Source organism: Megalops cyprinoides, chromosome 19, assembly GCF_013368585.1.
Source record: "Megalops cyprinoides isolate fMegCyp1 chromosome 19, fMegCyp1.pri, whole genome shotgun sequence".
Lineage (NCBI taxonomy): Eukaryota > Metazoa > Chordata > Actinopteri > Elopiformes > Megalopidae > Megalops > Megalops cyprinoides.
In genome coordinates this window covers 17,522,203-17,548,939 of record NC_050601.1, presented here as the reverse complement: position 1 = coordinate 17,548,939, position 26,737 = coordinate 17,522,203, and the positions used below count along the sequence as shown (strand labels likewise).

At 44.9% G+C, this 26,737-nt stretch overlaps 1 protein-coding gene across 1 annotated transcript in view; it reads right to left on the bottom strand.

The window, feature by feature from the left end:
• The window catches only part of col1a1a (collagen, type I, alpha 1a), a 25,672-nt gene extending 806 nt beyond the window's left edge, over positions 1-24,866 (bottom strand). The window contains exons 1-50 of the mRNA XM_036552369.1: positions 24,671-24,866; positions 22,703-22,897; positions 22,190-22,212; positions 21,806-21,841; positions 20,776-20,868; positions 20,218-20,289; positions 19,613-19,657; positions 19,169-19,222; positions 18,676-18,729; positions 18,094-18,147; positions 17,562-17,615; positions 17,416-17,469; positions 17,276-17,320; positions 16,767-16,820; positions 15,935-15,979; positions 15,601-15,654; positions 14,501-14,599; positions 14,349-14,393; positions 14,125-14,223; positions 13,923-13,976; positions 13,460-13,567; positions 13,023-13,076; positions 12,474-12,572; positions 12,168-12,221; positions 11,594-11,692; positions 10,986-11,039; positions 10,678-10,731; positions 10,345-10,398; positions 10,175-10,228; positions 9,524-9,568; positions 9,328-9,426; positions 8,910-9,017; positions 8,342-8,449; positions 7,798-7,851; positions 7,335-7,388; positions 6,921-7,028; positions 6,436-6,489; positions 6,075-6,128; positions 5,419-5,580; positions 5,008-5,115; positions 3,498-3,605; positions 3,155-3,208; positions 2,873-2,980; positions 2,574-2,627; positions 2,355-2,462; positions 1,495-1,548; positions 1,193-1,300; positions 811-1,093; positions 494-684; positions 138-380 (exon numbers count right to left, since the gene is read on the bottom strand). Of these exons, the coding sequence (XP_036408262.1) occupies positions 138-380; positions 494-684; positions 811-1,093; positions 1,193-1,300; positions 1,495-1,548; positions 2,355-2,462; positions 2,574-2,627; positions 2,873-2,980; positions 3,155-3,208; positions 3,498-3,605; positions 5,008-5,115; positions 5,419-5,580; positions 6,075-6,128; positions 6,436-6,489; positions 6,921-7,028; positions 7,335-7,388; positions 7,798-7,851; positions 8,342-8,449; positions 8,910-9,017; positions 9,328-9,426; positions 9,524-9,568; positions 10,175-10,228; positions 10,345-10,398; positions 10,678-10,731; positions 10,986-11,039; positions 11,594-11,692; positions 12,168-12,221; positions 12,474-12,572; positions 13,023-13,076; positions 13,460-13,567; positions 13,923-13,976; positions 14,125-14,223; positions 14,349-14,393; positions 14,501-14,599; positions 15,601-15,654; positions 15,935-15,979; positions 16,767-16,820; positions 17,276-17,320; positions 17,416-17,469; positions 17,562-17,615; positions 18,094-18,147; positions 18,676-18,729; positions 19,169-19,222; positions 19,613-19,657; positions 20,218-20,289; positions 20,776-20,868; positions 21,806-21,841; positions 22,190-22,212; positions 22,703-22,897; positions 24,671-24,752 (4,206 nt within the window). The 5' untranslated portion in view covers positions 24,753-24,866. The remainder of the gene's footprint in view (positions 1-137; positions 381-493; positions 685-810; positions 1,094-1,192; positions 1,301-1,494; positions 1,549-2,354; positions 2,463-2,573; positions 2,628-2,872; positions 2,981-3,154; positions 3,209-3,497; positions 3,606-5,007; positions 5,116-5,418; positions 5,581-6,074; positions 6,129-6,435; positions 6,490-6,920; positions 7,029-7,334; positions 7,389-7,797; positions 7,852-8,341; positions 8,450-8,909; positions 9,018-9,327; positions 9,427-9,523; positions 9,569-10,174; positions 10,229-10,344; positions 10,399-10,677; positions 10,732-10,985; positions 11,040-11,593; positions 11,693-12,167; positions 12,222-12,473; positions 12,573-13,022; positions 13,077-13,459; positions 13,568-13,922; positions 13,977-14,124; positions 14,224-14,348; positions 14,394-14,500; positions 14,600-15,600; positions 15,655-15,934; positions 15,980-16,766; positions 16,821-17,275; positions 17,321-17,415; positions 17,470-17,561; positions 17,616-18,093; positions 18,148-18,675; positions 18,730-19,168; positions 19,223-19,612; positions 19,658-20,217; positions 20,290-20,775; positions 20,869-21,805; positions 21,842-22,189; positions 22,213-22,702; positions 22,898-24,670) is intronic.
• Between the last annotated feature and the right edge of the window lie 1,871 nt (positions 24,867-26,737).

Sequence of the window (26,737 nt, the reverse complement as noted above, 5' to 3'; positions counted from 1 at the left end):
ATGAAGCTGAGGCCCAGCCGGCACATAACTGCTGAGTACCCAAGGTAAGGACTTTGCAGTCAGGTTAGCTTAATGGAATGGATGTAGATAACACTTAGTGTGAGGCTGGGGACCGAGGAAGGGAGAGATGGACTCACCGTGCAGCCATCCTCTGAGACGCTGTATGTGAAGCGGCTGTTGCCCTCGGCTCTGATCTCGATCTCGTTGGAGCCTTGCAGGAGCAGGGCCTTCTTGAGGTTGCCGGCCTGCTGATCCATGTAGGCGATGCTGTTCTTGCAGTGGTATGTGATGTTCTGGGAGGCCTCGGTGGACATGAGGCGCAGGAAGGTCAGCTGGATGTTGACATCCTCAGGCTTGGAGCCCTCGCCGCCATACTCGAACTGAGGAGGAGCAGGGGGAGAGAGAGAGAGAGCAAGAAGGTTAGCTCATCATGGAAACCCAAACACGCAGAATTCTTACCCCCCAGTCCAATCATCTACCCCATAGCGCTCACCTGGAAGCCATCGCTCATTGCTTCGCCGAACCAGACGTGCTTCTTCTCCTTGATGTTCTTGCTGGTGTACCAGTTCTTCTTGGGGATCTCGGCCTGGCTCGGGTACACGCAGGTCTCGCCGGTCTCCATGTTGCAGTAGACCTTGATGGCGTCCTGGTTGCAGCCCTGGTCGGGGTCGATCCAGTACTCGCCTGCGGGAGGAGGGGGGCAAAGACATTCACTCATCAGGTGACAGCATTGAAGCATACGCATAGCCTTCAGCTATCTGCCACCACAGAGAGGGAACCCAACACAGCCGACACCAGGGGCGGACTCACCGCTCTTCCAGTCGGGGTGGCACATCTTCAGGTCGCGGCAGGTGCGGGCGGGGTTCTTCTTGGTACCCTCGGGGCTGCGGATGTTCTCGATCTGCTGGCTCAGGGACTTGAGGGTGGTGTCCACCTCAAGGTCGCGGTCGCGCATCACGTTGGCATCGTCAGCGCGGTAGTGGCGGAAGGGATCGGGGGCCTTCTCCTGGGCAGGCTGGGCAATGAAGCCCATGTCGAATCCGCCACCGGGGGGTCCGGGAGGTCCAGGGGGTCCAGGAGGTCCGGGGGGACCCTAAGTCAGAGAGAGAGGGAAAGAAGGGGTGAGGGACATGGCCGAGGGGCTTGCACCATCATTAACATCCACTGTGAGGGGTCAGAGTCAGTGACTTACAGCAGGTCCAATTTCACCAGTGCGACCACGAGGTCCAGGGGGTCCAATGGGGCCAGGCATGCCAGCCAAACCATCTTTACCAGCGGCACCAGCAGAGCCAGCAGGTCCCTGATAAGGATGGGAAATAGATCAGCAAACAGCACACAATGTCCCATTGATGCCAAAACTAACCATTGCTAATGCTTTACATTTTGTACTCTTGAATGAATTATCTGCTAAGTACTAAAAATCAGAGGAAGAATAATGTGTACTGTACTGTATTGATGCAATGTAACAGTTATTGTAATAGGACTCATACTCACTCTAGGTCCAGCAGGGCCAGAAGATCCAGGAGGTCCTTGTTCTCCAGGAGGTCCCTATAGGCAGAAATTTCAGTGTAAAATACCATATATCTCTCCACAGCACACAGTGTCATACAGATACAGTGTCAAGGGACAGACGTATGAGGTGCTTCCTGAATATCAGATACTGGTATTGATTTAGTATCGTTTACTAAAACCAGTGTTGATGTGTTCATACTGTGAATCATCGATTTCTCATACGACTGTTGCTGTATTTTACATTGAGAAACCGGTGATCAATAAAGTTATTGCAAAGGCAAAAAGGAAGAGGAGAATAAATCAGATGTCAGCAATATAATAAAATTGACATAACAGTCACACAGGCTGAGTGTATGTGTGCTGTCCACATGGACAAAGGAACGTAGCAGCCTTTTTTAATCAGAGCTGAATGACCTGGTAAGGAGGTCAGCCGGATTCCAGAATGAATTTCAGTCTGCATTGCTTGGCAACCACAGAAACAAGTGTACTGAATCAAGACCCTGTCACAAAGTCATCTTCCAAGCCATATTGCAGCAGATGGGCTCCTCGCTCTAAATCAACCAGCAACAGCTTATGCTGTCAGCTCGTTCTGGAGATCCAAAAAATCAAAACAAATAAACACGAGGGAAAGCTTTGGGAGTGAGGTCGGTTGAACAATGGCACCGTCTCAAAGGCTGGGCTTCCAGGGCTGTCACAGAATGCAACAAAAAGAGATTTCTGTTTATCCCAGAGAATTTTTTTTTCGTAGGTTCGGGTGACCTGACAAGACTGGGGGTATCACTGCCGAGGCCATGGGGCAGCGTTCACAGCGTTTGGGGATTGCGTGTCGACGTGTTACTCACAGCGGGTCCAGGCAGACCCTGCAGACCAGTGAAACCTCTGTGTCCCTTCATGCCTCTCTCACCAGCTTCTCCAGTCTCACCCTTGTCACCACGGGCACCAGCAGGGCCCTGCAGAAGGGGAAACCAACAGGTTTAAAACATTGCCTTAAGTCTTTTCAAATAAATGTAAAGGTAGCATATTTCTCATGACATTTAGATGAGATAAAATGGTGGACATACAGCAGGACCACGAGGACCAGCAGGGCCAGGGGCACCAGCAGCACCAGCAGGACCCTAAGGCAGAGAGAGAGGGAGAGGAGATGAGAACAATTAACAAATAAGTTTTGCATCTTTCCTCCTTTGAAAAGCAATCTGATGCATAATGCATGCTTAAAATGTATAAACAAGCTCTCTGCAAAAAGTTTACACTGCTAATACAATGTCAGTGTGGTTGATGCATTTGTCTTTCAGATGGTGGCCACTGACATCATGTGAGTGGTGAACTACACATAGATCTGACTAAAGGCCTGGATACTTACAGCCTCACCACGGTCTCCAGTCTTGCCAGCAGGGCCAACGGGACCAGGAGCACCAGGGGGTCCAGGGGCACCAGGAGCGCCAGCAACACCAGTCTCACCACGGTCACCCTGAAAGGGAAGGACACAGAATGATGGAGTTACCAGGTGGTGGAAAGCAGAAATTCAGTAGGCAAAGTGACCTTCCACACGGTGCGATGCTCCCATTTCGTGAGAGTGAGCTGGTGTGAAATGTATGAGCACAGGGGCTCAGGCGAGGGGAGTGGGAACAGAAGAGGGGCTCACCTTGGGACCAGCAGGGCCATCACGTCCAGCTGCACCCTCCTGACCAGGGGTACCCTACAGGAGAAGAAGGAAGGACATGAGTCAGGCAGGTATCGCTGATGAACCAACCGGAAAAGGGGCCAACAAAGCCACAAGCACTTATTTGCTCAACTTACAGCAGCTCCAGTCAGTACTCAACACTACTTCATAGAGGGGGGTTATGGGTCAACACAGGATGCTTAAGTTTAGTTCATTTAGTTTGATACAGCTCCCTATTCAGAAGCACAATCAGAATGGCCAGGGGCGCAGAGAGAACCCGCTGACTGGAGCAAGTCAGCAAGACAAGCGAAACATGGCTCCTAACCTCACGACCAGGTTCACCGGGAGCACCAGCCAGTCCAGGGGGTCCCATGGGGCCAGGGGGTCCACGCTCACCAGAAGGTCCAACAGGTCCCTGCTTGCCAGGCTCTCCCTGTGGGTGGGGGGTACAGACAAGACAGGGTCAGGTTAGGTTTTAGGAATATTGTTCTACACAAAGTAGGCTTTAGTGGATGGCCATCATCAAGGTCGCAAAAAACATTCCTTGACGAATAATGAAAAGATGTTGTTACACTTTTGATATTTCCTTTTTTCTGGCAGATGTGAAAAGGCTTAACAGTCATCATTGAAACACAGGATATCGTACATATAAAATGCAGACAAAAATGTGGTTCCATCCTAAAACTGAGAGAAAGAGAATAGCTAATGGATAATCCCCTCATGAGACCTTTTTGCATTCTTGGCCTGTCCATTTCATGAAAAACACTTTCAATGGAGAAAAGGTGAATATAAGCCATAGTATCTTGTAACTGGGGATCTTCAATGACAAAATCGTGGATTCTGTCTTCTCAGTAGCAGAGCTTCAAGAGGGTACAGACTTGATGGATAAAATGCTCTACTCCCACTGTCCAACAGCATACTCATCTGCAGCTTCTCAGATAGTGATGCTTGGGGCATGAGTCCATAGCCAATCAGACTACAGATGGCCCTTCACAGCATCCAGATGTAGCTCATCAGGTTCTGATGTCAAACTCAGCTTTTCACAGTGGGTGAAGCTATCAGCACAGCACTCATCACTTGGGATCAGTTGCCAGTGCTTTTCATACTGCAGACATGGGCAGCCATCTTTGATATGGTGATCATATCAAGTGAGTGGAATAAGGGGCATTCCTGCTACTGTGCTTTATTCCTTCAGCTATTGGCTGGGTCATTGCACACCATTCTTGCCCATCTTGGATTTGACTAGCTCATGAATCACTATATATAAGCTTCCAATGCTTGGACAGCCAAAATCTATGCCACAGGCAACAAGCAGCATAGCTGGTGTTTTAAAGATGCCCACTGGTAACTCCATAGTATACAAAAGTTCCTTATATCATTTAAGAAAAAGGTCCAAGACTCATCCACTATTGGAATATGTTATGTATGTGAATTGTGATCGGTTGAAAATATGAGGAAAACATATTTTAGTGTCAAAATACACTGCATATAATCCAATCATTGCATTTCTCAGTACTTTTAACTTTCCAAATTATTCTATACTGTACACAAAAAGTACCTTCATGAGAGCTGCAATTATAAATATTTGATAATATGGTTATTTACATTTAAAAATGTAGATTTAGATGCATACATATTACAAATATTTATTTTGTTACTTACACAGGTATCACTTTTTCTTATAGGCAAATGCTCAAAAAGACACTGCTCAGTTCCCCCAACATAAAACAGGTACGTGTTCTCAGTATCTCACTGAGTATTAGTGATGGCTGCAAGTGCACCTTACTGGGCTTCCCAATGGGACATCAACAAGCCAGGCTTAGTGAAATACTCACAGATGGGCCGGGGAGACCAGGGAAACCACGCTCGCCTCTCTGTCCAGGAAGACCCACAATACCACGCTGTCCAGCGATACCCTGAGGTCCGGGGATACCAGGAGCTCCCTGCAGGACAAAGGGAGCAAAGGTCACCAAAGTGTCCACAGCACTGCTGGCACACAGCAGCCAACTGCCTACTGGTGTTTACACGAAAGCTCTCACATCTCATGATGGTAGCTGAGCTGATGAAGCATTCACTGCTCTGTTTCAATTCTGCTATCATCCTTTAACATTTTATTGTAAGCTGCAGTGTGTATTAGGTCCAGCACATGTAGAAAGTCTGATAGACTATATGGTGTCCAAAGATCTGGGGAGGGAAACTAGTCAGTCAAGCAGTGAATGATTCCTTTGGGGGATGTGTGTACTTACAGAAGGACCATCTTGACCAGGGGCACCCTTCTCTCCAGCGGCTCCGGGGGGTCCAGCAGGTCCAATCTCACCAGGGCGGCCAGCGGGGCCAGTGTCACCACGGTTACCCTTTTGTCCTTCCTTTCCAGCAGGTCCAGGGGGGCCAGGTGGGCCAGTGTTACCCTAAGAAAGAAAGAGAGAAAAGGGAAGCTGGCTTAGAACCTTCTGCCATTACTAGCTTTATCACAGCATTGCATGTTCTGTTACTGTTGCTTTATTATGTCATAGGTGTGCTACGAATCAATTTCTTTTGACATGACTGAGGCACAGAGTGAGCAGGTGTATGCACGTGGATGAGTGCCTGCCTGCTTCAGCATGAGGGGTGCAGGGGTGCAGGCTTCAGTCTGAACACTGGACAGCACAAAATTAAAAATGTCAATAGTGCAGTTAAGATTTCCACTGTCATGCACTGTGACAGAATGGCCGATCTGAACTGATCAAAACGCCGTGCTCTCCACAGCAAGTACTTTCGATGAGGCCATACCAGACAGTAACTGTCCTGCCCTCACAATAGAGACTGAAGTTTGGACTGAGCGTTGGAACACAGGTGGGACTGCGGGGGCGATGGTTCAGGGGTGGCATGATGTGCAGGACGAGAAGATGAGGGAAGTACTTACAGCGGGGCCGGGAGGTCCAACTCTACCAGCAGCACCAGGGAAACCAGTAGCTCCCTACACAGTGAGAGGGGGAAAAAAGAGAGACAGACACAGGTTAGACTACTGCATTCCACTCATATGACCAGTTAACTCCGCTCCTTGATATGGGTTTCTAGTCATTAAACCAACAATGCCATGACAATCACAAGAGTATTTTTTTTCAGAGAAATGACACATTGACTAATAATATTATGAATTTAAAGGAAACTGATCCATAAATTAATCAATGTACTCAATCATTTAATTAATCAATGGCTACATTTTAATAGCAGACCATATATCTGTTCATATTTTGTTGAGGTTTTCAACGAGGAATACTTACAGGGGGACCAGCAGCACCACGAGCGCCCTTGGGTCCAGTAGAACCAACGGGACCCTATCAAGACATTTCAGTGCATGAGTAACCAGGCAGAGGATTATGCAAGCTCAGGTGTTGATGTGCCATGCAGATACAGCATTCAAATATGTTAACAATGGGTATGGGCCAGCAAGACTTTATGTTAGTGTTTTGCCTTTTTGACCAAATCAGTGATGATCTGTGGAGAAAAATACTACTCACAATAGAATAACGGTACATTGAGCATGTGGTTATACTGTTTTCCAGGTAACAACAGCTGACCATAGGGAGACAGTTACAGGCAAATTCTTCAGTATCATAACTAGCTTATGTCAAGGGTCATGGAGACACAGAGAAGTTTGGTGGCATGTGGTGGGTTTTCAGGAGAAGGTGCTGTGTGGGTTCTGATAAGTGACCAGGGACTGTGGTCTGGTGGCTGTGAGAGAGAGCACTACAAAGTGCAGCAGTACCTGAGGTCCAGGAGCACCAGTAGGCCCAGCAGGCCCGGGAGGACCAGAGTCACCCTTGGCACCAGTGTCACCAGCCTCTCCCTTAGCACCAGGCTGACCATCAGCACCCTACAGAGGAGAGAGAAGGGAGACACAGAGGTTAGAATGAACAGGGGTCAGACACATGGGTCAGAATGAAGTCACTGGGTCAAGCTATGGCACTCCTGATTTTACAAGGATGCTGTTAAAAGAATCAACTTCTGTTAAATGTTATACTTTTGAGTAAAGACCATGTCATACCAAAATACAAAGAATCTGGTGCATAAAAGTTCGTAGGTAATTTCTGAACTATATGATGTAACCCATTACTGTTAATTGTAGAGCAAATCTCTCAACAGATTTCAGAATTAATTTCTGGTGGGTAGCTTTACTTACAGGAGGTCCAGCGAAGCCAGCAGGTCCAGGAGCACCAGACTCACCACGCTCACCCTAAGAGAAGGGGCAGAGTGAGTTAGTCATGTGTGCTGGGGTCAGAGGTCAGAGGGCGGGTTTGTGATTCCTGCCCTTGTTGGAACATTAAGTGGACAGTGCTTTCAAAGTCCTGTCTTCACTTACAACACTTTAATGTGCAGTGGATTTATTACAATGGGGACTCAGGCCATAATATGGCTGTTTTTTCTATTAATCTGTATGCATTAATCATGATATGCAGTGACATCAAGGTTCCTTAATAATCACAACTGCAATTAAAGGGAGTGCGGTACCTCATATAATGTGATGCTACATTATGTCATCACATGGTCTTGCTTCATGTACTATAATAGTAATTGGCCTCAGGATTTGTTGTTTCTATGACAACAGCTGCACCAACTGTGCCAGCTTGGAGGGATATACTCACAGGGGGACCACGGGCGCCAGTAGGACCAACAGGGCCAGCGGGGCCACTCTCACCCTGGACACAGAGGAGGAAGAGAGACGCAGAACGTGAGCCAGGTGCATCAAGTGGAACCCATTTTAACAGCACTGGTTCAGTTTAAACAGACTAAACAGGAAGTCATCATCAATATACATGTATTTTTCTTCTTGTGCCTACAATTACAGCAGCATCTGCTTTATTTAGAAAGTATGGACAGTGTCTGGCATAGCATTTAAAATGATAACTGAGGGTGTGCCAGGATCCAAAAGCAAAAATGAGTAATCACTATTAGAAAGATATTATCAGTTCAACATTTCATGCTGCATTTTATGTACATTTCTTTGTATATTAACTCATATATATGGGTCTGTATAACACACTAAAGAGGTGATCTTTGCATCTTAGAGCCATATGCTTTCATCTGCCCCGTTTTTTAAAATGAATCACAGAAATGACCAGTGGCTTTCACTCTAGGACAAAGGGTTGAATATTTCTTCAACTCTTCCTTTCACCTGCGAACACCCACCTTGTCGCCAGAGGGGCCAGCGGGGCCAGGGAGACCAATGGGACCAGTCATACCACGGATGCCATCCTTGCCAGGGGCACCATCAGCACCCTTGGCGCCACTGTCACCCTGAGAGGAAAGAGAAGGTGACATCAGTTCACAGGCATACTGTACACATAGAGCAGCTGCGCCCCACCATGTGAACAGCTGTAGTCTAGTGTCCATTGGCTTAGCCTAGTTACAAACCTCAGTGTGAGCATTGTCTCACTACATATTATTGCACATATCAGAACTATACCTATGTGTGCTTAATGAATGAATGATGAATGAATGAAAAATGAATAAATGTGCTGCACATTCTGTATTTCTGCAATGACTTACCCGGGTAAGAATATGGCCCCCACTCTCCCACGGTAAGACACCATATGTGCGTGTTGTCTATGCGATGTATCCTTTTTATTATTTGGCGACATCATCCAGTAACATTTGATAAATTGCTGCACTGTAAGCTGTTGCACACTTCCTGTCTAGTGGGCCCCATCTCCTAGGCATGTGCATGTTGCCAGCGAAGTCCTCATCAGACACTTACTCTGTCACCCTTAAGACCTGGCAGACCAGCAGCTCCACGCTCGCCGGGCATTCCCTGGAGTCCTGGTGGACCCTGAGCACCAGGGGCACCAGAGGCACCGGGCTCACCCTGGAGGAGAGAGACAAAGAGAAAGAGAGAATGGCAATCAGCATCTGAGGTAGAGGAATCCATTGTTGCACAATGTTGCAATATCATCATATCTAAAGACTCCATGAGGAATGGGCTGCTGGATTGCCTAAAGTTTCCATCAGTTTTTATGTGCTGGAAGTCACACTGGATAAGAGCTAAATGAATGTAGTATAATGTAATGACGGGTTGTTGGGTTGTCCAAAACTTGTCATCAACGGACTGTTGGCTTGTCTAAAGTGTCTAGCATTGATGCCTGGAAGGGGTGGCACCAGGTCAATGTTGTTCTCACCTTAGCACCATCATTACCAGCAGCACCAGGAGAGCCACGGGGACCGGAAGGGCCAGCGGGACCGGGGGCACCGCGCTCACCGGGGAAACCTCTGTCACCCTGTGGGTGAGGAAGAAAAGGTGGCCCGTTAGTGTGGAAGGCTCCAGTTGATGGGAATAAGGTGTCAGCCATTTCATTATCCTATACAGACACTTACTCTTGAACCAGCAGGTCCAGGAGCTCCAGCCTCACCAGGCACACCCTGAAAAAGAGAGGAGGTGGATATCAGCCTTGATCAAGACTCCTTATGTGAGTGAAAGAGATGTGACAGGCTTTCTGGGCTAATCATGTAAAATGAACAGTAAGGAAAGTGTTTAGCTGAACAATCCTTCTAAGGTTGACAGTCACATGCTTTTCACAGACACTCTTATAGTCTTTGGGGGCTACAGCACAGTTATTTTGGCTGATACTCTGACAGCCCTTCTAGGAATAGCAGGTAGTGTTACTGCCATCAGTTACATTCATTTTTATGGAATGCAATCAATGCTACTGATTACTTGGATTGCCTGATCATTATAAAGAAGTGTTTTATTGAAAGAAGACTACAAAAATGTAAAAACAAAAGCACTACCTTCTAGCTAGTTTTGCCTGAATGTCAAATATTACCTGAACATCCTCTTAAGGAATATTGACAATTTGCTAAACACATTTATGCACTAATCACAAGTCCTTCTTCTGAGCATTATGACCTTTATGACCTCATGACATTTGCCCTGATGGCCAGAGTGTCAAAGGGAAACAGAACTACAGGTGGTCAAAAGGAAGGCATAGCACTGGCACACACTGGCCACAGAACTGCCTGACTTACCTGCTCACCAGCCTTGCCAGTCTCACCAGTAGCACCCTGAGGTCCGGGCAGACCCTGCAAGACAGACACAGAGAGAGGGTATTTCAGATCTCAGTTCTGCATAGGAAAAGGGTGGTTGGTGCCATGCAATAATTCATCTCTGTTTCCTGGGCTTGTAAGCAAGCACTCACCTGGAATCCAGGAGGACCAGCGGGTCCCTGCTCACCTCTCTCTCCAGCAGGTCCCTAAGAGGTGGGACAAAGGACAGTCCTTAGGTAAGTGCATGACAGAATGTAATCACTTCTTCATGTGTGCCTAACAGGTTGTAGAGCCAATGCTGAAATATCTAATATCACACAAACACAAATATTAAAGCTTCTTGAATGTGACAGTGACGCTGCATGTTGTTCAAAAGGCCTGCTGTGGACACAGAGGCCTGCGATATCATAGAACAAGAGTGTGAGCATGTGAAGCATTACCGACAGTGCAAATGGATGTTAGCAAATGTGACACTGGGTACTTACAGCAGGGCCAGGGGCACCAGGAGCACCAACATCACCATCTTTACCAGGGGCACCCTGAGCACAGACAAAAGATTTGTTTATTTTAAATGCACAGAAATGTTGACACGGAATCACTATGATGATGAAAAAAAAATATGAACTCAAGCTACTTTGTATCATGCATTGCATTATACATTGCATAACTAGCCGATGAGGCTGGGTCTGATCAGATAGGTTTGTAGTAAAGGACATGCTGTGCAGAATCTATTTCATTCCAGGCCTTTTGCTGTGGGATGGAGCATCTACGGGGGTAAAACAGAGATACTTACAACAGCGCCAACTGGACCCATCAGACCTCTCTCACCAGGCTTGCCAGCCTCACCCTAGGGTAAAGAAAAATACATGACAATGCATCACTTTCACAACTGATAGCATAAATTTTCTCTGATGTTGGGAGACATGATGGATGCCATGTTAGATCAGGTCAACACTTTTCATAGTAAATCGCCAATAGGGAACTTCATCATACTGTGTAGGCATTATGTCTAGCTTAAGTTTGTTATCTGTTTTGCTAAATATAATGCAGCCTGATCATTTCCTAGTGACCTTAGGGTTAACGAGGTCATCTTACAAGGCCAGCTATACCCCCATCAATTGACAACACAGTCTGCTGAATCCATTGCTTCATGAATTGGAGATCTTCCTGGATATCTGCCTTGCTTTATTTTAAGCACTTTCGTACATGACTTAAAATGTGTTCATTTCTTTATTACTGTAACAGCAAGGAATATTCAACCACAATAACCAGTGTTTTGCAGCTGTTTTTCTTTATTTTAGTAATGGCATCCCTAATTTGTAGTATAAAGTACAAGGTTCACTTTGGTGGGGTACGAGACTGGCTCTGTGGTCTCCCAAAAAATTGAGAAGGGGTACTTACAGCAGCACCCTTGGGGCCAGGGAATCCCATGACACCAGGCTGACCTCTGGCTCCACCGGAGCCTGGGGGTCCAGGACGGCCATCTTGTCCAGCAGGACCCTGTCAGGAGATGGAGAGGAGTCTGTGAGCTGCAGAAAGATCTTTGCGTGTCTGAATTATGCTGCACTTGTGCTGTGATATACATATTAATTAGAGACTATAGAACAATGTAACTATCTTCTACTATTGCATTCAAATTTCCATGTTGATGCTAAAATCATCTAAAAGTGTGCCAGGTTAACCCTAGTTATATGTGTGCTCAGTGGTTTCTGCCCTCTCTTGAATCAATGATCAATGACGTCACCAAACCTCTTTTCTTTCAAGGGTACAGGAGAACACGGGCAGGTCATGCTCAGTAATGTCAGCTGCACATTCACTATGTTTTAATAACTGTGATTTAGCCATAGTTTTATCATTACAAACAATGTGAACTACTTGATCTCCCTGTGGACTGGATGTTTTGTGTCTGATAATCTATGGTGGTCAGTTCCTGTTGCAGGTGAGGGTAGATGTGGGCAAGGAGTTCAGTACTCACAGCAGGGCCAGTCTTGCCATCAGGACCAGGGCTACCAGGGCTACCAGTCATACCCTAGTGAAAGAAGGGCAAAAGTTAGACACATACAGCAACACCAATCATGACACACAATGATCCACAAGATAATGGAATTGCTCTGGGATTAAATAATAGAGGATCAGTATTATTATCAGTACATTAAAAATACATTAGTATTACGCCATCCTTGTTATTTCAATCTGTTCTACCAAGTGTTATAAAGAACATGGCCCCTAAACAGCAGACAGCAAGATCTCAACCAGACCAACAGATGGACAGGACTCTCACCTTGGATCCAGGCATACCGGGCTCTCCATTGCGTCCAGGCTCACCAGTGGAACCTTTGGGTCCAACAGGCCCAACAGAACCGCGCTCACCAGGGGCACCCTAATATGGAGGGTGAGAGAAAACAAGAGAGATGAGCTCATTTCCACTGTGTGCACTCCTGTGTCACACTCTGGAGTAACAGCAGTGACGGCTGCAATCCAGCACCTTGGACAGCATCCTCTCACTCAGCACACCTGCATGAGTCAGGACCGCTGCATGCCTGAGAGCAGGATCAGAGTGACAACCACTGTAGCGCGTTAGGTAACTATTGATAACGGGATTTGTGGAACAGCTAACCAATCAAATGAAATTAATGAAAGGCATGTTAGATTGTGGGCTAATGGGTACATGGGACATGTGGCAAGCTAGGTTGGATATGATGTCACATGGTGTGCATGATGCCACATGCCGTTCCCCTGCTTCACCTTTGCTATTTGAATGTTTGTCAGGGCTCCTAGAAATATAGAAATGCTCAGGAAGCTGGACAGAGGCAGGAATCCAGGAACTCACCTTGGGGCCAGCAGCTCCATCAGCACCAGGGAAACCACGGTTACCAGGGGCACCCTGTATGAGGAATCAAACATGCCACATCATCACACAAAGGCAAGGCCTATTTAGTGAGTTGGTGGCCTACTGTAGGACATTAGCTAATGCATTGTAAAGATCATAATATCACTAATTAGTAAGCTTTTTCAAGTTTTACATCTATCAAAAATAGCTGGCTTGGTTTATACAGATATTCATCTAGAATGAGCCTACTCAGATGGACACAATAAGCATAAAATATACAAAACACTGTATTTTTAGAAAGTGGGCCTCTCTGACTGGCCTTATTATGCTCTGAATGACTTTCTGGCAAGTCACAATTTTGTGAGGACTGGTGACAGGAAATTCAAGTGCGGGAGAAGGGCCCACAGGAGTAAAGAGAGACAAATGGACAGACGTACGCGCTCTCCAGGGGGTCCACGAGCTCCAGCAGCACCGGGCTCACCACGGGCACCTCTCTTGCCCTCCTCTCCAGCGGGGCCAGGTGGGCCTTGAACTCCAGCGGGACCCTGGATAGGAAGGACAGGGGCATCAGACCTCCACCTTCGCTGCCGGTGTGCTTTGACATGTGACATGTGAAATGCAAAGGCTCTCTTGGGCCTGCATGAAGGGTCCCTGCACTGTCATGCAGTTCAGCAGTTACCACGGTTTTGTGGAATTAAATATACTGTATATAAATCTTTCACAATGTCATTCTTAATGTGGTGCTACACTGCCATGGTAGTGCCACTTATAGGCACATAGGAGTAAGTATAACGTATGCAGACTCTCATACATGGCTGAAATTCTGAGAAGAAATGACGGCTATCTGACATGCGTATGCTTGGTTTTCTGACAACGGATGTGAACAGCAAGTGTACTTACAGACTCTCCCTTAGCGCCAGGCTCTCCCTTGGCACCAGGAGCACCAACCTCACCCTATAAAGTAAAAAGACAAAAAAGCAAAGGGTTAAAACCCTGGCTGGCGCTTGCATTTTGAAATACTCGCTTAATTGCATCCACAAGATTATTTATTGCAATTATCATAATATGAAGAATTTCAAAACTTTTTACTAAGCATACGTACAGTGTTACCCTTGGGACCAGGAGCACCGCCAGGACCCTGGGGTCCAGGGGGGCCACGGGGTCCGGGGAAGCCAGGAGCACCAGCAATACCAGCAGCACCCTGTGTGAGAGAGCAGAGAGAATGATGTAGCTCCAGTACTTCACATCAATCACAAAAACAAAGGTTATAAATGTTATAAAAAAAAGTCAAACTATCAGTAATCCAGGACTGGAGGCTATACTTACAGGAGCGCCCTTGGCACCAGCGGCACCATCAAGACCAGGGTTGCCCTGAAAGAGGGGAAAAAGAGCACAGGCAGGTGAGCACCTGGACCTGGGAAAGTGATATTATGGCAGCGGTTCTGAAACACCTGACCTGGAGGAGGGTGTATACTCACAGCGGGGCCAGCAGGGCCAGCGGGTCCGGGGTTACCAGCCTCACCACGGGCTCCTGGGGCTCCCTCAGCTCCACGGCTTCCCTGAGGGCCAACTTCTCCCTGTGTGGGGTCACTGTGGTCAATTTCAGCACGATGCATTTAGGCCTATGTGACCCTGCTGGGCTTTGAGACAGGTGAAGTACCCAGGCACCCTTACTTTGGTACAGTCTCACTCACACATTTCAGAGAGCTGCCCGTGTCATCATTATGACAGACAGATGATAGATTGTATTTCAAAAACTCCAGTCTAGGAGATTTAGTTAGTTGTACCTGCTTTACAGGCATTGGTTCGGAGTATAAACTGATTTCATAAACTCAATACCTAGTTTCATCCAATCAAAAATATAGGAGCGTACAGCATGTAAGTCATGTGTATCTGCATATAGAATGTATAACAGAGGATTACAAATTTAATTAACCAGACAGAGTCTTAATGCCAGTTTGTATCTGCTGGGTTTATGCTACGCCACAGCAGGTGATTGAAGCAGGTAGTGCAGTGATGAAAAACTGCACTGGGGATTGCAGGATATGAAGCTCACCTTGGCACTCCATAAGATGATGCACCTAATCAGCACTCACTATCATTTTGATTGATGATATGAGGCAGCAAATCTCAATTAGTTTTCTGGCAGCATTTTCAATATACTGATTAACATGTTCCTAAGGAACGTCAGTCAGCTCATTCTGAGACACATAAATAAAATGAATCATCCTATCTCGGCTGGAGATATGTTAATCCCCATGAGAACTGGAGCAAGTGATGTTAAATAGTTGGTTATTTTAACTAACAGTCCTAAAAGGTCTATCAAAGCTAAAGTAAGATACAACTGCCTCTCATGTTATCCTGGCTGAGAACCTGAACTGAACCAAAAAACAGGAAACAAATTTTTGCTCAAGGCATTGTGGATGCAAGCAGTGGCAAGATTTTTGCTTCTCCACTCCAGAACAGCACAGCGGGGACCGCCATGTGAGACTGTGTCCCCTGGTGACTGCTTTGTCCCTCTGCTAGATGGATTTGGGGCTTGCAAATGTGTGGGCAGAACAGGCATAAGGACACTTACCTTAGCTCCGGGGCCACCAGGGAATCCAGGGGGACCAGCAGGACCAGTGGGACCCTGCAAAAGAACAAGAGGCAGAGGGTTACGCTTGGAATCCACAGAAGAGACTTCAACTGACTGCAGCTATGCCTCGAAGCTTTCTCAACATAACAATCATGCTTGTGGGTATGGTAAATGAAATGAAAAAATATATTTCCCCTCTCGGATGTGGATGCACTGAACTGGCCATTTTGCATATGCCTTGCAAGGGCAAGTGCACCCAGCTGGTGTCACAAGTGAGTCAGCAGTGTGAAGCTGCTGATTGGTTATGAATAGGTTATTGGACATTGATACTTACAGGGGGACCAGCAGCACCAGCAGCTCCATCGTTACCACGAGCACCCTGCAGCAGAAATGAAAGAAAAATGTATTCAGGTTATCAAACATGAGTCCCATCAATGTCTCTATAATACCCAAAATGCTATATTTTCTGTAAAGGGGTATGCACTAAGGGCAGGAGGTGAATTGAGAATCTATTCAGAAGGTCAGGACTGATCTAGCCTTGACAATGCCAAAAACATTGCAAAATTGCAACAGGTGTCCTTGTTTTGAGGGAATAATGTGTGTAACTGAATGGGATTCCTCTGTACAGGTCAGAGTGCAAAGGAGGTCAGGCGCCTCGTCTTACCCTCCACATATGGACAAGGCCTATTGGGCAGGAGCATTAAAGGCCACCAAGGGCTGCTCTCTAAACAGCCATTAGTAGTTTACCTCACAGCTGTCATTTAACATTGAAGTAAACTGGAGCTGACAATTCATTTTTCAATAGTTTTCAATGAAGCTGAAATGACACTACAGCAATGAGAGCAAAGCCTTACTTAAATGTTGGTAAAACCAAACATTTTCTCTGAGTTTCGCTTTTCTAAGAGAACCGTGATGTGTGTCTGACTGCGGAGCCACGCTCTGTCAGCACAGTGGTGGTAGTAACTGGCATCCACAGGGCCACAGAGACAGGCCATAGTGTGTTGTCTACCACAGTGCAGTCAAGCAGATACCCACAGCTGGGGCTCCTACGCATCGAGTCATGGCACTGGTCAGGGGGGACCCTAAGGGTGAGATCAGAAGACCCCAGTGCGGATGATCCAGTTGGGAGGGGGGGTAAAAACTGATCAATTTCCATGGGTACTCACAGCAGCTCCGGCTGGACCAGCACGGCCTCTCTCACCAGGGAGACCACGAGGACCCTGGGAATTAGATGGAGAGGAACAGGGCATGTCAGGTTGGAGTGTAAACATGGCTGCCAACACATTGTACAGGACTGTGTAGTGCCCTATTTCCACATTCACAATTAGCAAGAACAGCAGTAAGGGATAACAGTAACTGGCAAGTAGACATGTTATGTTATGTTCAGTTTTTGCCAGGATTTAAACTTGGCAATCAAATAAATTGGCAAAAATCTATTGGCTATTTTCATCTGTATGTTTGGATAAACTAGCAGTACTGTCACTGGCACACATGATTGTTATAATTAGTTACATTTGTTTTCTTCAATGGAAAGCTATTAGTCATCATGAAACGTGAAAAGTAGTCAGAGTGAATCTGCGTCTTGTTTAGTCAAGGAGAGTAAGTGCTCTTGTTTCCAGTACGTTTCTGCCTGCATTCTGACATCACCTGTGGCTTGGGTTTAAACTGAACTCACCATTGCGCCAGGGGTTCCGTTCTCACCAGGGGCACCAGCCTCTCCCTGTGGACAGACAGAGTGGGTGAGCTCTCCAGAACGCGCCGGAAACAGGCATGGCAGGCAAGAAGAGGCTCAAATTGTGCACCCTGTGAGCTTACCTTAGGTCCAGCAGGGCCAGTGTCTCCCTTGGCTCCATCTAGACCACTGAATCCCTGAAATGGAGAGACGCAGAAAGGGTCAGAGGAGGTCATTTGTCTCTCTGTATGAGGCAGAAATGCTTGTAGCTAGACAGGTCTTCACTCACTCTGTGTCCCTTGATCCCAGGAAGTCCAGGGGTTCCGGGGAATCCACGGGCACCCTGTGAACATGATGGAGTGGACATTTTATTAAAGTTGCTAAACTAATAAAATCCTATTGATGGTGGTCAGCATGCTTGATTCATGTCATGAGGCACACAATAGCAATACAGCTGTAGATATGCATACTGTGTAAGAATATTGCTTTCATTGTTACACTATTATTTTTTCACCAGTGAATAATCATTAGCAAGCTAAAACAAGCTATCCTACTTTAGATCCAAAGTTGTTCTGATTTACAGCCAAATGGTGAAATTCCACACCAGCTTTTTTCCTACTGATTCCATTTCAAAGCCATTCTGATCGTTGATGCTGCTATTGGCTTGAGACCTCTTGCCATCAGTGGCACTACCATTATGAAGAGGAATCTTAGACAATCATGTGGTCATCCTAGGCACTTCAGCTTCTGTTGTTAGCAATGTAAGGTCTGTGGGTGACCACATGATTTAGGTAGGTCCGAACTGTAACAGAGGGACACACCTGAGGGCCAGAGGGACCACGCTCACCGGGGCGACCAGGTTTGCCAGACTCGCCCTAAAGGAGAGAGGAGGAAACAAGGAGATGCAATGTGAGGACTGAGAGGAAACTGACAGTTCTGCTTGGGTAGCAGTGTGGAGGAATGGTTGCTTTGCTTAAAACCAGAAAGATTCAAATTACAATCTCAGATGCAACTGAGCTGCCTTAATAGCACACTCTTACTGAATGAAAGTGCAAGACGTGCCTGATATATTTAAGGGTGAATAACGGTGACAAAAAATCATGTAATGCTTTATATTACAGTACTTCTTTTCCCTGGTGGCATATTATGATATAAAACCACACGCAGTAGATTATCAAAATGAGACAGTAAGGGTATCTCAAAATTCAAAATGAACTGCAAGGAATGCATCTGTTGTTATAGTGTTGCATTGATTAAGTCCGTGACTCTGCAATCATCTAATGGATATATTTAACAGAATCTAACTGCATGGCTGCCCATGGGAAGGGATGATGAGATTTGTCATGAAGGAAGGACATGATCTCATGGTTTCTTCTATGTGAAAAAGCAGTTTTTATACTCACATCTTCTCCGTTCTTTCCAGGAGGACCAGCTGCACCACGAGGACCCATGGGACCCTGTGAAGGACAAACACATGTTACTGAGTGAGAGCAATCACAGGAAGGGGAGAAGGACATTGTGTGCATGTGTATATTTATATGAATGGATGAGCATATAATGCAAATGGAGGAGTACAGGTTTAAATCTACCATAACCAGGTATCTGCAGGTACTTTGGGAATGGTGTTGACAATGTGTCTCTGAGCAGACAAGACCAGTGACATATTGGTCCTCCTTGATTTGCCAGTTTACAGTAGAGCAAAGTACTGATGCAACGTTAGAAACCAACAGTATGGATTTCATTTTAGTTGCAGTGGGATCCCTGCTGTATATTGCCTCCAGGGGGCAGAATAGAGCAACCCAGGGGGCACTTGAACCCAGGCTGAGGAAGTGCACGAGAGCAGTGGTGTGGCGTATGTTACAGGGGTGTGAGTAGCGGGTCTGATGGGATACTCACAGGAGCTCCAGCCTCACCAGGCTCACCATGGGGGCCAGTGAATCCTTGGGGTCCCTAAGGGATGACAAAGAAGAGACAACTCAGACATACAGACCAGGTAGAGAAGCATGCAATATGTTAAACAAATGGAAAGGGAAACTCATCTCACGTTATCTGATATTGCACTGGATGGGAACTACTAGAAACTTCTAACCAGAGACTAAATCTTCTATATTAAAAACATTCATTCAGTATACCACATGTTGACTACAGAGGGCATTAATATTCAAGTTCTGTTTGTCTATGGTCTGTTTGGAAGGGGTCGTTTGAATCAAGCAGACTCAAACTCCCACCATGCAAACAACTCCTCAGATGACCTTTTGTTGTGCATGGGTCAATGTTTTCTTGTGACAGGTGACATACAAGACAAGGTGCTGAAATCAAAGCAAGTGAAGCGATACTTACGCTGGGACCGGGAGGGCCAGGGGGACCACGGGGACCCATGGGGCCCTGTTGGGTAAAGAAAAGAGAAGTTAGGGAATTGACCACTGAGCAGCACTGAGAATGACCAATCCACCTTATACAAAATAACTCTGAAATATGTCATTTAAAACAGGGCAGCTGTCAAAGTAGTAGGACAATCTCTGAAAAAATCCCCAAGATAATTCTTATCACCTTGTTCCATCTATAATTCACAGGATTAAGCATAACAAAATTTGTGAATGTGATTTCTATGTGTCCATGGTATTTTACAGGTCTTCATCTTTTGATTGTAATGCCAATATTTGCATACATTTGAAACACCAACTTATTTGTTAATGTTCCTCTAATTATAGTTAATTTCCATGTGAAGCCAAATGCATAGTGAAGCACTGCTGACTGGGGAGTTTCCTAACATGCTAATGATCTTGACCATGGTGGAGGCAGTGCCTGTAGACCTCTTGAGGGCTCAGTGGCTCATGCCAACATGGAAGTCCTACAGGGGGGGTCCACTACTGGCATGGCTGTGCTACTGCCTTGCCCTTGATGTATGCTATTCAGACAGGGAGAGGAGAGAGGGACATCCATACCATGGGACCAGGGACGGCAATTCCACCACCAGATTTCTCATCATAGCCTGTGGACATTTGAGGAGAAAAGTTCTGGAAAAGAGAAGAACAGGACAAGGTCAGTGGTTGGCAATGTATATTGTGGGAAATCAGAGTGCTAAGCACTAAATACAGTGGTATTGGGGGAAGATTTACATCAGGTTGCATCCTTTCTGCCCTACAAAGAGAAAGTGTAGTGTTTTTCTTAAAAAAGGGTGTGGTATATGGGAGCAAAGGGGTACATTGTTTTTATTGCTAATACATATGCTCCATGCTCTCTCCAGTGTCTGAGGCCAAGGCTGACAGGCATAGGAGATCTGATAGCATGGGCCACATTCTAATATAGCCTCCCCACTATGTTATTTGGCTGCTGTCTAGGCCTCTTTAATAGGCCTTAAATACCTGACCACACACCCAGTGCTGAAATGCAGCAGATCGAGGCGGTCAGCTTTGTAAGACATTTCTACACCTGCCTTCTACACTGGCACAAAAGAGGACATATTGTTCTGTTCCCTGCTTTCCCCTGGTTGTGATACTCACTCCGCCAAGGCCAGGGGGTCCAGGAGGGCCGGGAGGTCCGGGAAGGCCAGGCTGGCCAGGGATGCCATCATTGCCGGGAGGCCCAGGGAGACCCTGCAGGACAGACAAGGCCATTTAATGGAGATAGCGCCACAGCCAGGCCAAGATAGAGAAGAACAGATGCATCTGGGATTTTGCCATTACTGCAGATGCCTCAATGCATCACTGAAAAAATTACTGCATTTACCCAAACATCTACCACCAAGCAGTTCAAAGATCTCATCAACAACCCCCCTCCCCCTTTTATTTATTTTAGCTAACTATAGAGAATTTCCGTCAAAGTCAAAGTCTTCTCGGGCACATGTGTGACACAAAGGGATAAAGTCCATCTGGACTATCACTAGGAATCGCTCATTTTGAAAGCTGAAAGTTTTCTTTGGTTTCAGTACTTTTCAGTGATGCTTTGATAACACAAATTTATTTTCTTAAAGTTTGGCAAACATTGTTATGGAATGTAAACCCATACAGAATTCATCAAACTGTCAATAACAACACAAAAATGCTTGAATCTCAAACTAAGCATGACGTAATAAAGCTAACAAAAGACTATGACTGGATTGTTATGCTATTGTTATGTTTTAAGCTTGACTAATCTATGGATCAAGCCACTAATTCAACTATGCTCTAAGTAAGAATGGAATTTGCGGAAAGCAAGCCAAATTATAAGGGCATACAGGGTAAGAAAAACAAAACAAAGGATAGTTTTCATCAACCGTATAGAGGCTCTCATTGCTGCATGCTTGGTTCATTTAAACAATCACAGTGCCTGACTTTCATTTTGTAGTATTTTGACACTTTTAAAGTATGTAAGATTTACACTTGTTTGAGTGATTATGCACATAAATTAAGACCCTGCTGACATATAAATGTAAAATAATAACAATAACATCATTCGGAGATTCTATGCAGGCTGTGCTTTCTCAGTCTGCTGGGGCCTCAGCTGTCAAGACAGTGGGCCTGAGGCATCACATGACTGAAGAGAGAAACCTACCCTGTCACCTTTAGCACCACGGTCACCCTTGGGTCCCTATAGGAGGGAAACAAACAAAAAAAGGTATAAGCTAAAATGATTGACATGTTAAATTCTATATTGTGGATATTGTTTTCCTTGTGGCAAAAGAAATCACAATAGATCAATAGATAGGTAATAATTAAACTATTGTTTTGAATTATATTTTCTTCCACTTGTTTTAAATTGTAATTACTTCAGCAGAAAAGTTGTCTCCAGCAAAACTGGCATGCATTATAAAGGCTTTTCATGACTGACATGGGTTTGCTTGGCCTTCACATAACAGCCATTTTATTCAATTAAATATGCTCAATGGTTCATCAGATAAAGAAATAACGGGTAAAGTTAAAAAAGAAATAAAATTACCGCGACTGGGGGCTCCGGGGAACCTAAGAGAACAATTAATTAACAAAATTAGCTAACATTGTCACCTTATTAAAAGCAATTATACCAAAACTAGACAAAACATATTTGATCAGATTTACTAAAGACTCGCGGATTAGTTTAATTTAAAAGCCTGGTTTCACAATAAAATTAAATGTCAAAGTTCAGGAAGACACAATGGAACTATGAAGACCTCTTTGGAGTAGGACTGCATGTGCCAGATGGATTATATAGAAGTAAGGGGCGTTTAATCCAATTTCAGTGAAAAGGGAACAAATGGCGATATATGCGCATTAAATCCAGGCTGATTCTTTGATGCACTTCTTCCACAAGTTATCCAAACCGAGGGGAAAAAACTGCGGCCCTAAAATTAAAGGCGCACGGTCCGCAGCCTTCCTTCTTGTGTTCCCAAAGCTTAATCAAGGGAATTTGCGGCCGACACAAGGGCGCCAGCAGCGTCGCTTTGAGGGGAATTGGAAGAGGACTGAAGTGTACCGTCTCCGTCGGGGCAGATTGGGCAGCATTCGCCGAAGGGAATTTCTGGATTGGGGCAGTCAGATGTATCCTCGCAAATCACTTCGTCGCACATGACGGTGCCGCTGTCGCACACGCAGATTTGGCAGGGTTCTGGTTTCCATACATCTTTGTCGTTATATAATTGGCCGTCCAACGTACAGCTGCCGGCTGTGCCTGTGAACATGACATAAACCAAAGGAGGCTACCTTTAAAAAAATCAGTTTCACTGTTGTAGCTCCTGTATCAATCGCCAGGTAAATACATTTCGACTATATGCAAGTAACGAATTGATGACGTTGAGGCTTGGGCCTGTGTGGGAAATCGCTGCCATAGAGATGCAAATTGTTGGTAGAGTCTATAGGCCTGTACTTTTAATTAATAAGACCGCCTGTTATCTTCAATGCTTAAATTGCATTGCTGCAAGTTTTATATAATTTTTTTCTCTGATGAAATTAAGATTATACTTTTCCTTCGCTCATGACAAACCAAAACTGTTCTTTTTTTGCCACGAAAGTTGGCCCACTTCCACTATTGTACGGTATTATATGATCCGTATGTGTACGTCTCGCTTATTAAGTGTAACGTGAATATATTGTATCATAAAAATAACAAGACATTCACAGTATGTTAAATATACTCTGAAAATAAGATGGTTTCTGTATGTGTAATATGTACAACTACAAGTAAATAAATTGCATTTTGACAGAAAACATGCAGTTAGCCAGCCTTTGGTTAGGGGGCAGTCTAATCCAGTAAATTCCACCCTTGGAAATTGCTTGAGTCATGAAAAACGTTCCACGTCCTTTGTGGTTTACTTAATATTCTGAGATAATTTAAAACGGCTAACTTGGCAGCATGCAGCTCCCCTCTCCCCTAGTGGAAACTCTGAAAAGTATGCATGTGCTTTCGATTATCCTTGAGAAAGTTAAGGGAAGGGGGGTGCTGGGTGGGATGCCCCCCGAAACAAACAGTCACATTTCACGTAGCTCCAAACTCAATCACAGGGCGGCGCTATAAGACCGTCGGATTTGGTGCTCAACAATACGCCCAGCATCCAGAATTTCTTAAAATGAAGTGATGTCTAGACTATTTCACTTCAGACATCAAAGAGGTTTATTTAAACGCTTCTCCATATCCTTGCGAGGGATTCTTCAGGTGCCTCCCTTGCATTGCAGAACTAGGAAAATGTTTATGAAACAATTGTGTCATTTATATCATTGCAAACCAATGTTTTGCCAGCCCCCCTCGTCCAAGGTTGAGATCACATCTGGATTTTTATACATTTCATTACATCATACGAAAAACCCTAAGCACATCTGGGGCAAAGCTTTCCTTTTGTCCGGTTTATGGACCTCGAACTTCAGACAAAGCTGTTGGTTTCATCTTACTGTATTATTGGCCTTGCTCCCATTTCACTTGCCATTCGTTTGCCTTAGGTTATGTGTTAAGGCACCTGAACACACCCTATACACACATGCGGGCCAACTGCTTTACCGTCGATAAATTCTATGTTTCTATTCCAGCAAGAAAACTTGACAACAATTCTCTCGGCTCTTTGTTTTCCTGTTATTTCTTACTCTTCTTATCGCACGCCCAAGTTTTTGCAGCTGCTTAGACAACGCTCGAGGACATCAAATTGCGCATGAACACAAGATGCTCTGAACCTGCACTGCATTGCTCAGGAATGCGACTTCACGTTTGCGTAAAATTCGCCTCTATTATTAAATTAAACTATTCTTGTTAAATTTCATGGCAAATTATAAAAACACACCAAAAAACGTTTTGCTTCCCTAAAATGTTTGCGATATCTACGTTAAAAAGAGATGCAAGCCATAGCATCAAACCTCTATCAACTTGAAACAGTTCTTCCTGTCAAATATTATTTCTGTATAATTTCATTTTTAGCCAACGTATCACAATTAAGAACTGTGTAAAAGTGATACTCACGGTCGTCCTCGCCTTGACCTCTTGCCAAAAGTACTGTTGCTGCAAGCAACAGCGCTAACCGAATATCCACAAAGCTGAACATGTCTAAATATTAGACATGTAGACTCTTTGAGGCAAGGGGAAAATGTTTTTCCTTTAGACTCCAATCATACAAGGGAGGGTCCGGTCTGTTGTATCTCCAATCCAGACCCCAGCAGAAACTCCCTACTGCCTAAACTAACTAATAGCCCTGACTTTTATATTCCAAACTTTTGGGGAGGTGCTGAGCGCACCAGATAACTCCTATGTTCGCGTTAAAAGTCCCTCCTTCGTCAGATGAAGGGGCTGTCTTAAAAGTTTTTTTCCCCCCCAAATCTCAAGCAACCTAATCATTTTTTTTTCTAAAGAAGGTGGGGGTTCAGAAAAAAACACCTCTCTTTTTGTTAGGTAGCAGCAGGCCATGTCATCTCCAAAAGTCAGTTGGCAAGGATGGCATTAGTATCTTTTTCTGGGTAAATTCTCGTAGGTTGTAATTAAGTTTGAACTGTCCGCTGCGTGTAAGGAAGCAAGATAGCAAGAATTAAACCGCTCTTGTTGGTTTGTTCTGTTTGTCATGAACGCGTTCTGGAGATGTGCATGAATTACTTTTAGTTTGTAAGACTTTGAAGTGCACTTTCACTCACTTTTTGATTCATTTTGGTGGGTTGCAGCCGACGTGATTTGCTAAGAATTGCAAGAGCAGCCAAATCCTATTTTAGAATACGCTATTTTGTGCTTTTCGTAACTTTACGCAAATTGGACAGTGTTTCAATTCGTATTGATTTTTCAAGTTTGTATAGATGGTACAAGGGAGAGGGAGGGACCTTTTGAAACAGCCATGTGATGTGGCACAATACTGTACCAAGTAAAACAAGAGGGTTTGGTATGTGTCCGTTGCTTTGTGCAGCGTTTGAATTGTTAAATGGAAAAACGGTATTTGTTATTCATTGTTATATATTATTTGTTTAGCTATTATATAAAATTGATGCTCTGTGTTCCATCATCGGTAGTTGGGTTTCAAGATTCCATGTTGAAGATACGTAAAACGTTGCTTTGAATAAATGCCCGATTTCTATCCCGACGGATGGAATAATGGTCTTATATATTACACTGTTGTGGAACGAAATCAAAATAACCTTATAAGAATGTTTAATTGTTTCTAATAATGCCAATATGCATATCACATATTTGGTGAATAGAAAAGTTGCATTTGTGCACATAGTTCTTGGCAGGAATGGACACTTGCGATGGCGTCTTCATAAATATGATATGGCCTACATCAAACACATCGACGTGCGTAGCGGTGTGCCAATAAACTACCGGGGGAACACAGATCGTGAAATGTAGAAGGTTTGCAAAATGTGCTATTACTTTGTGTCCGGTTCACAGGAAAATGTTCTCTTACATCTCTTAGGCATCCTCGTGCCAATGTAACGGAATTCACACCTGTAAAACGCAGTGGAGTGTGAGGCCATATTGTGAGAGGTACCAGGACGATTTATGAAAAATCGGTAAACTGAGTGAGTGTTGAGTTACTGTGCAAGGGCGCATAAAACCATAGTTGGCACCTGCCCGCAGGTGGCCTCAGAATATCATTAGCAATAGAAGAACCGTGCAATTAAATAGTGATTTGCGATTCAAATATTCAAATGACGCATTTACCACAAAACTGTCCCAGAGATGAGAATGCAGTGTGTTTACACCTCTATGCAAGCAAGGGCGATGTGCTAGTTTAATCGCGGTTGAAACAGTAAATATTTGCATCTTACAACGTTATGATTATTGTCATGGGAAATTTGTATATTTAATTCCGTCCGTGTCAGCCAAATTGGGATGAGGAATTTGGCACCCTCAATGTGACAGGTTCATGGAGCATCAGCAGTGCCCCAGATCATTACACTTCAATATACTTAGGGCACCAAATCCCGCTAATTTTAATGTAATCCTATAATGGTTATCCAGTTCAGATGCTCGTTTATTTCAGATGAATATCGGAAGAAAAGCGGACTGCATTTCAGTGGCCTAAAAGGCACGTTGATCCGTGCACTG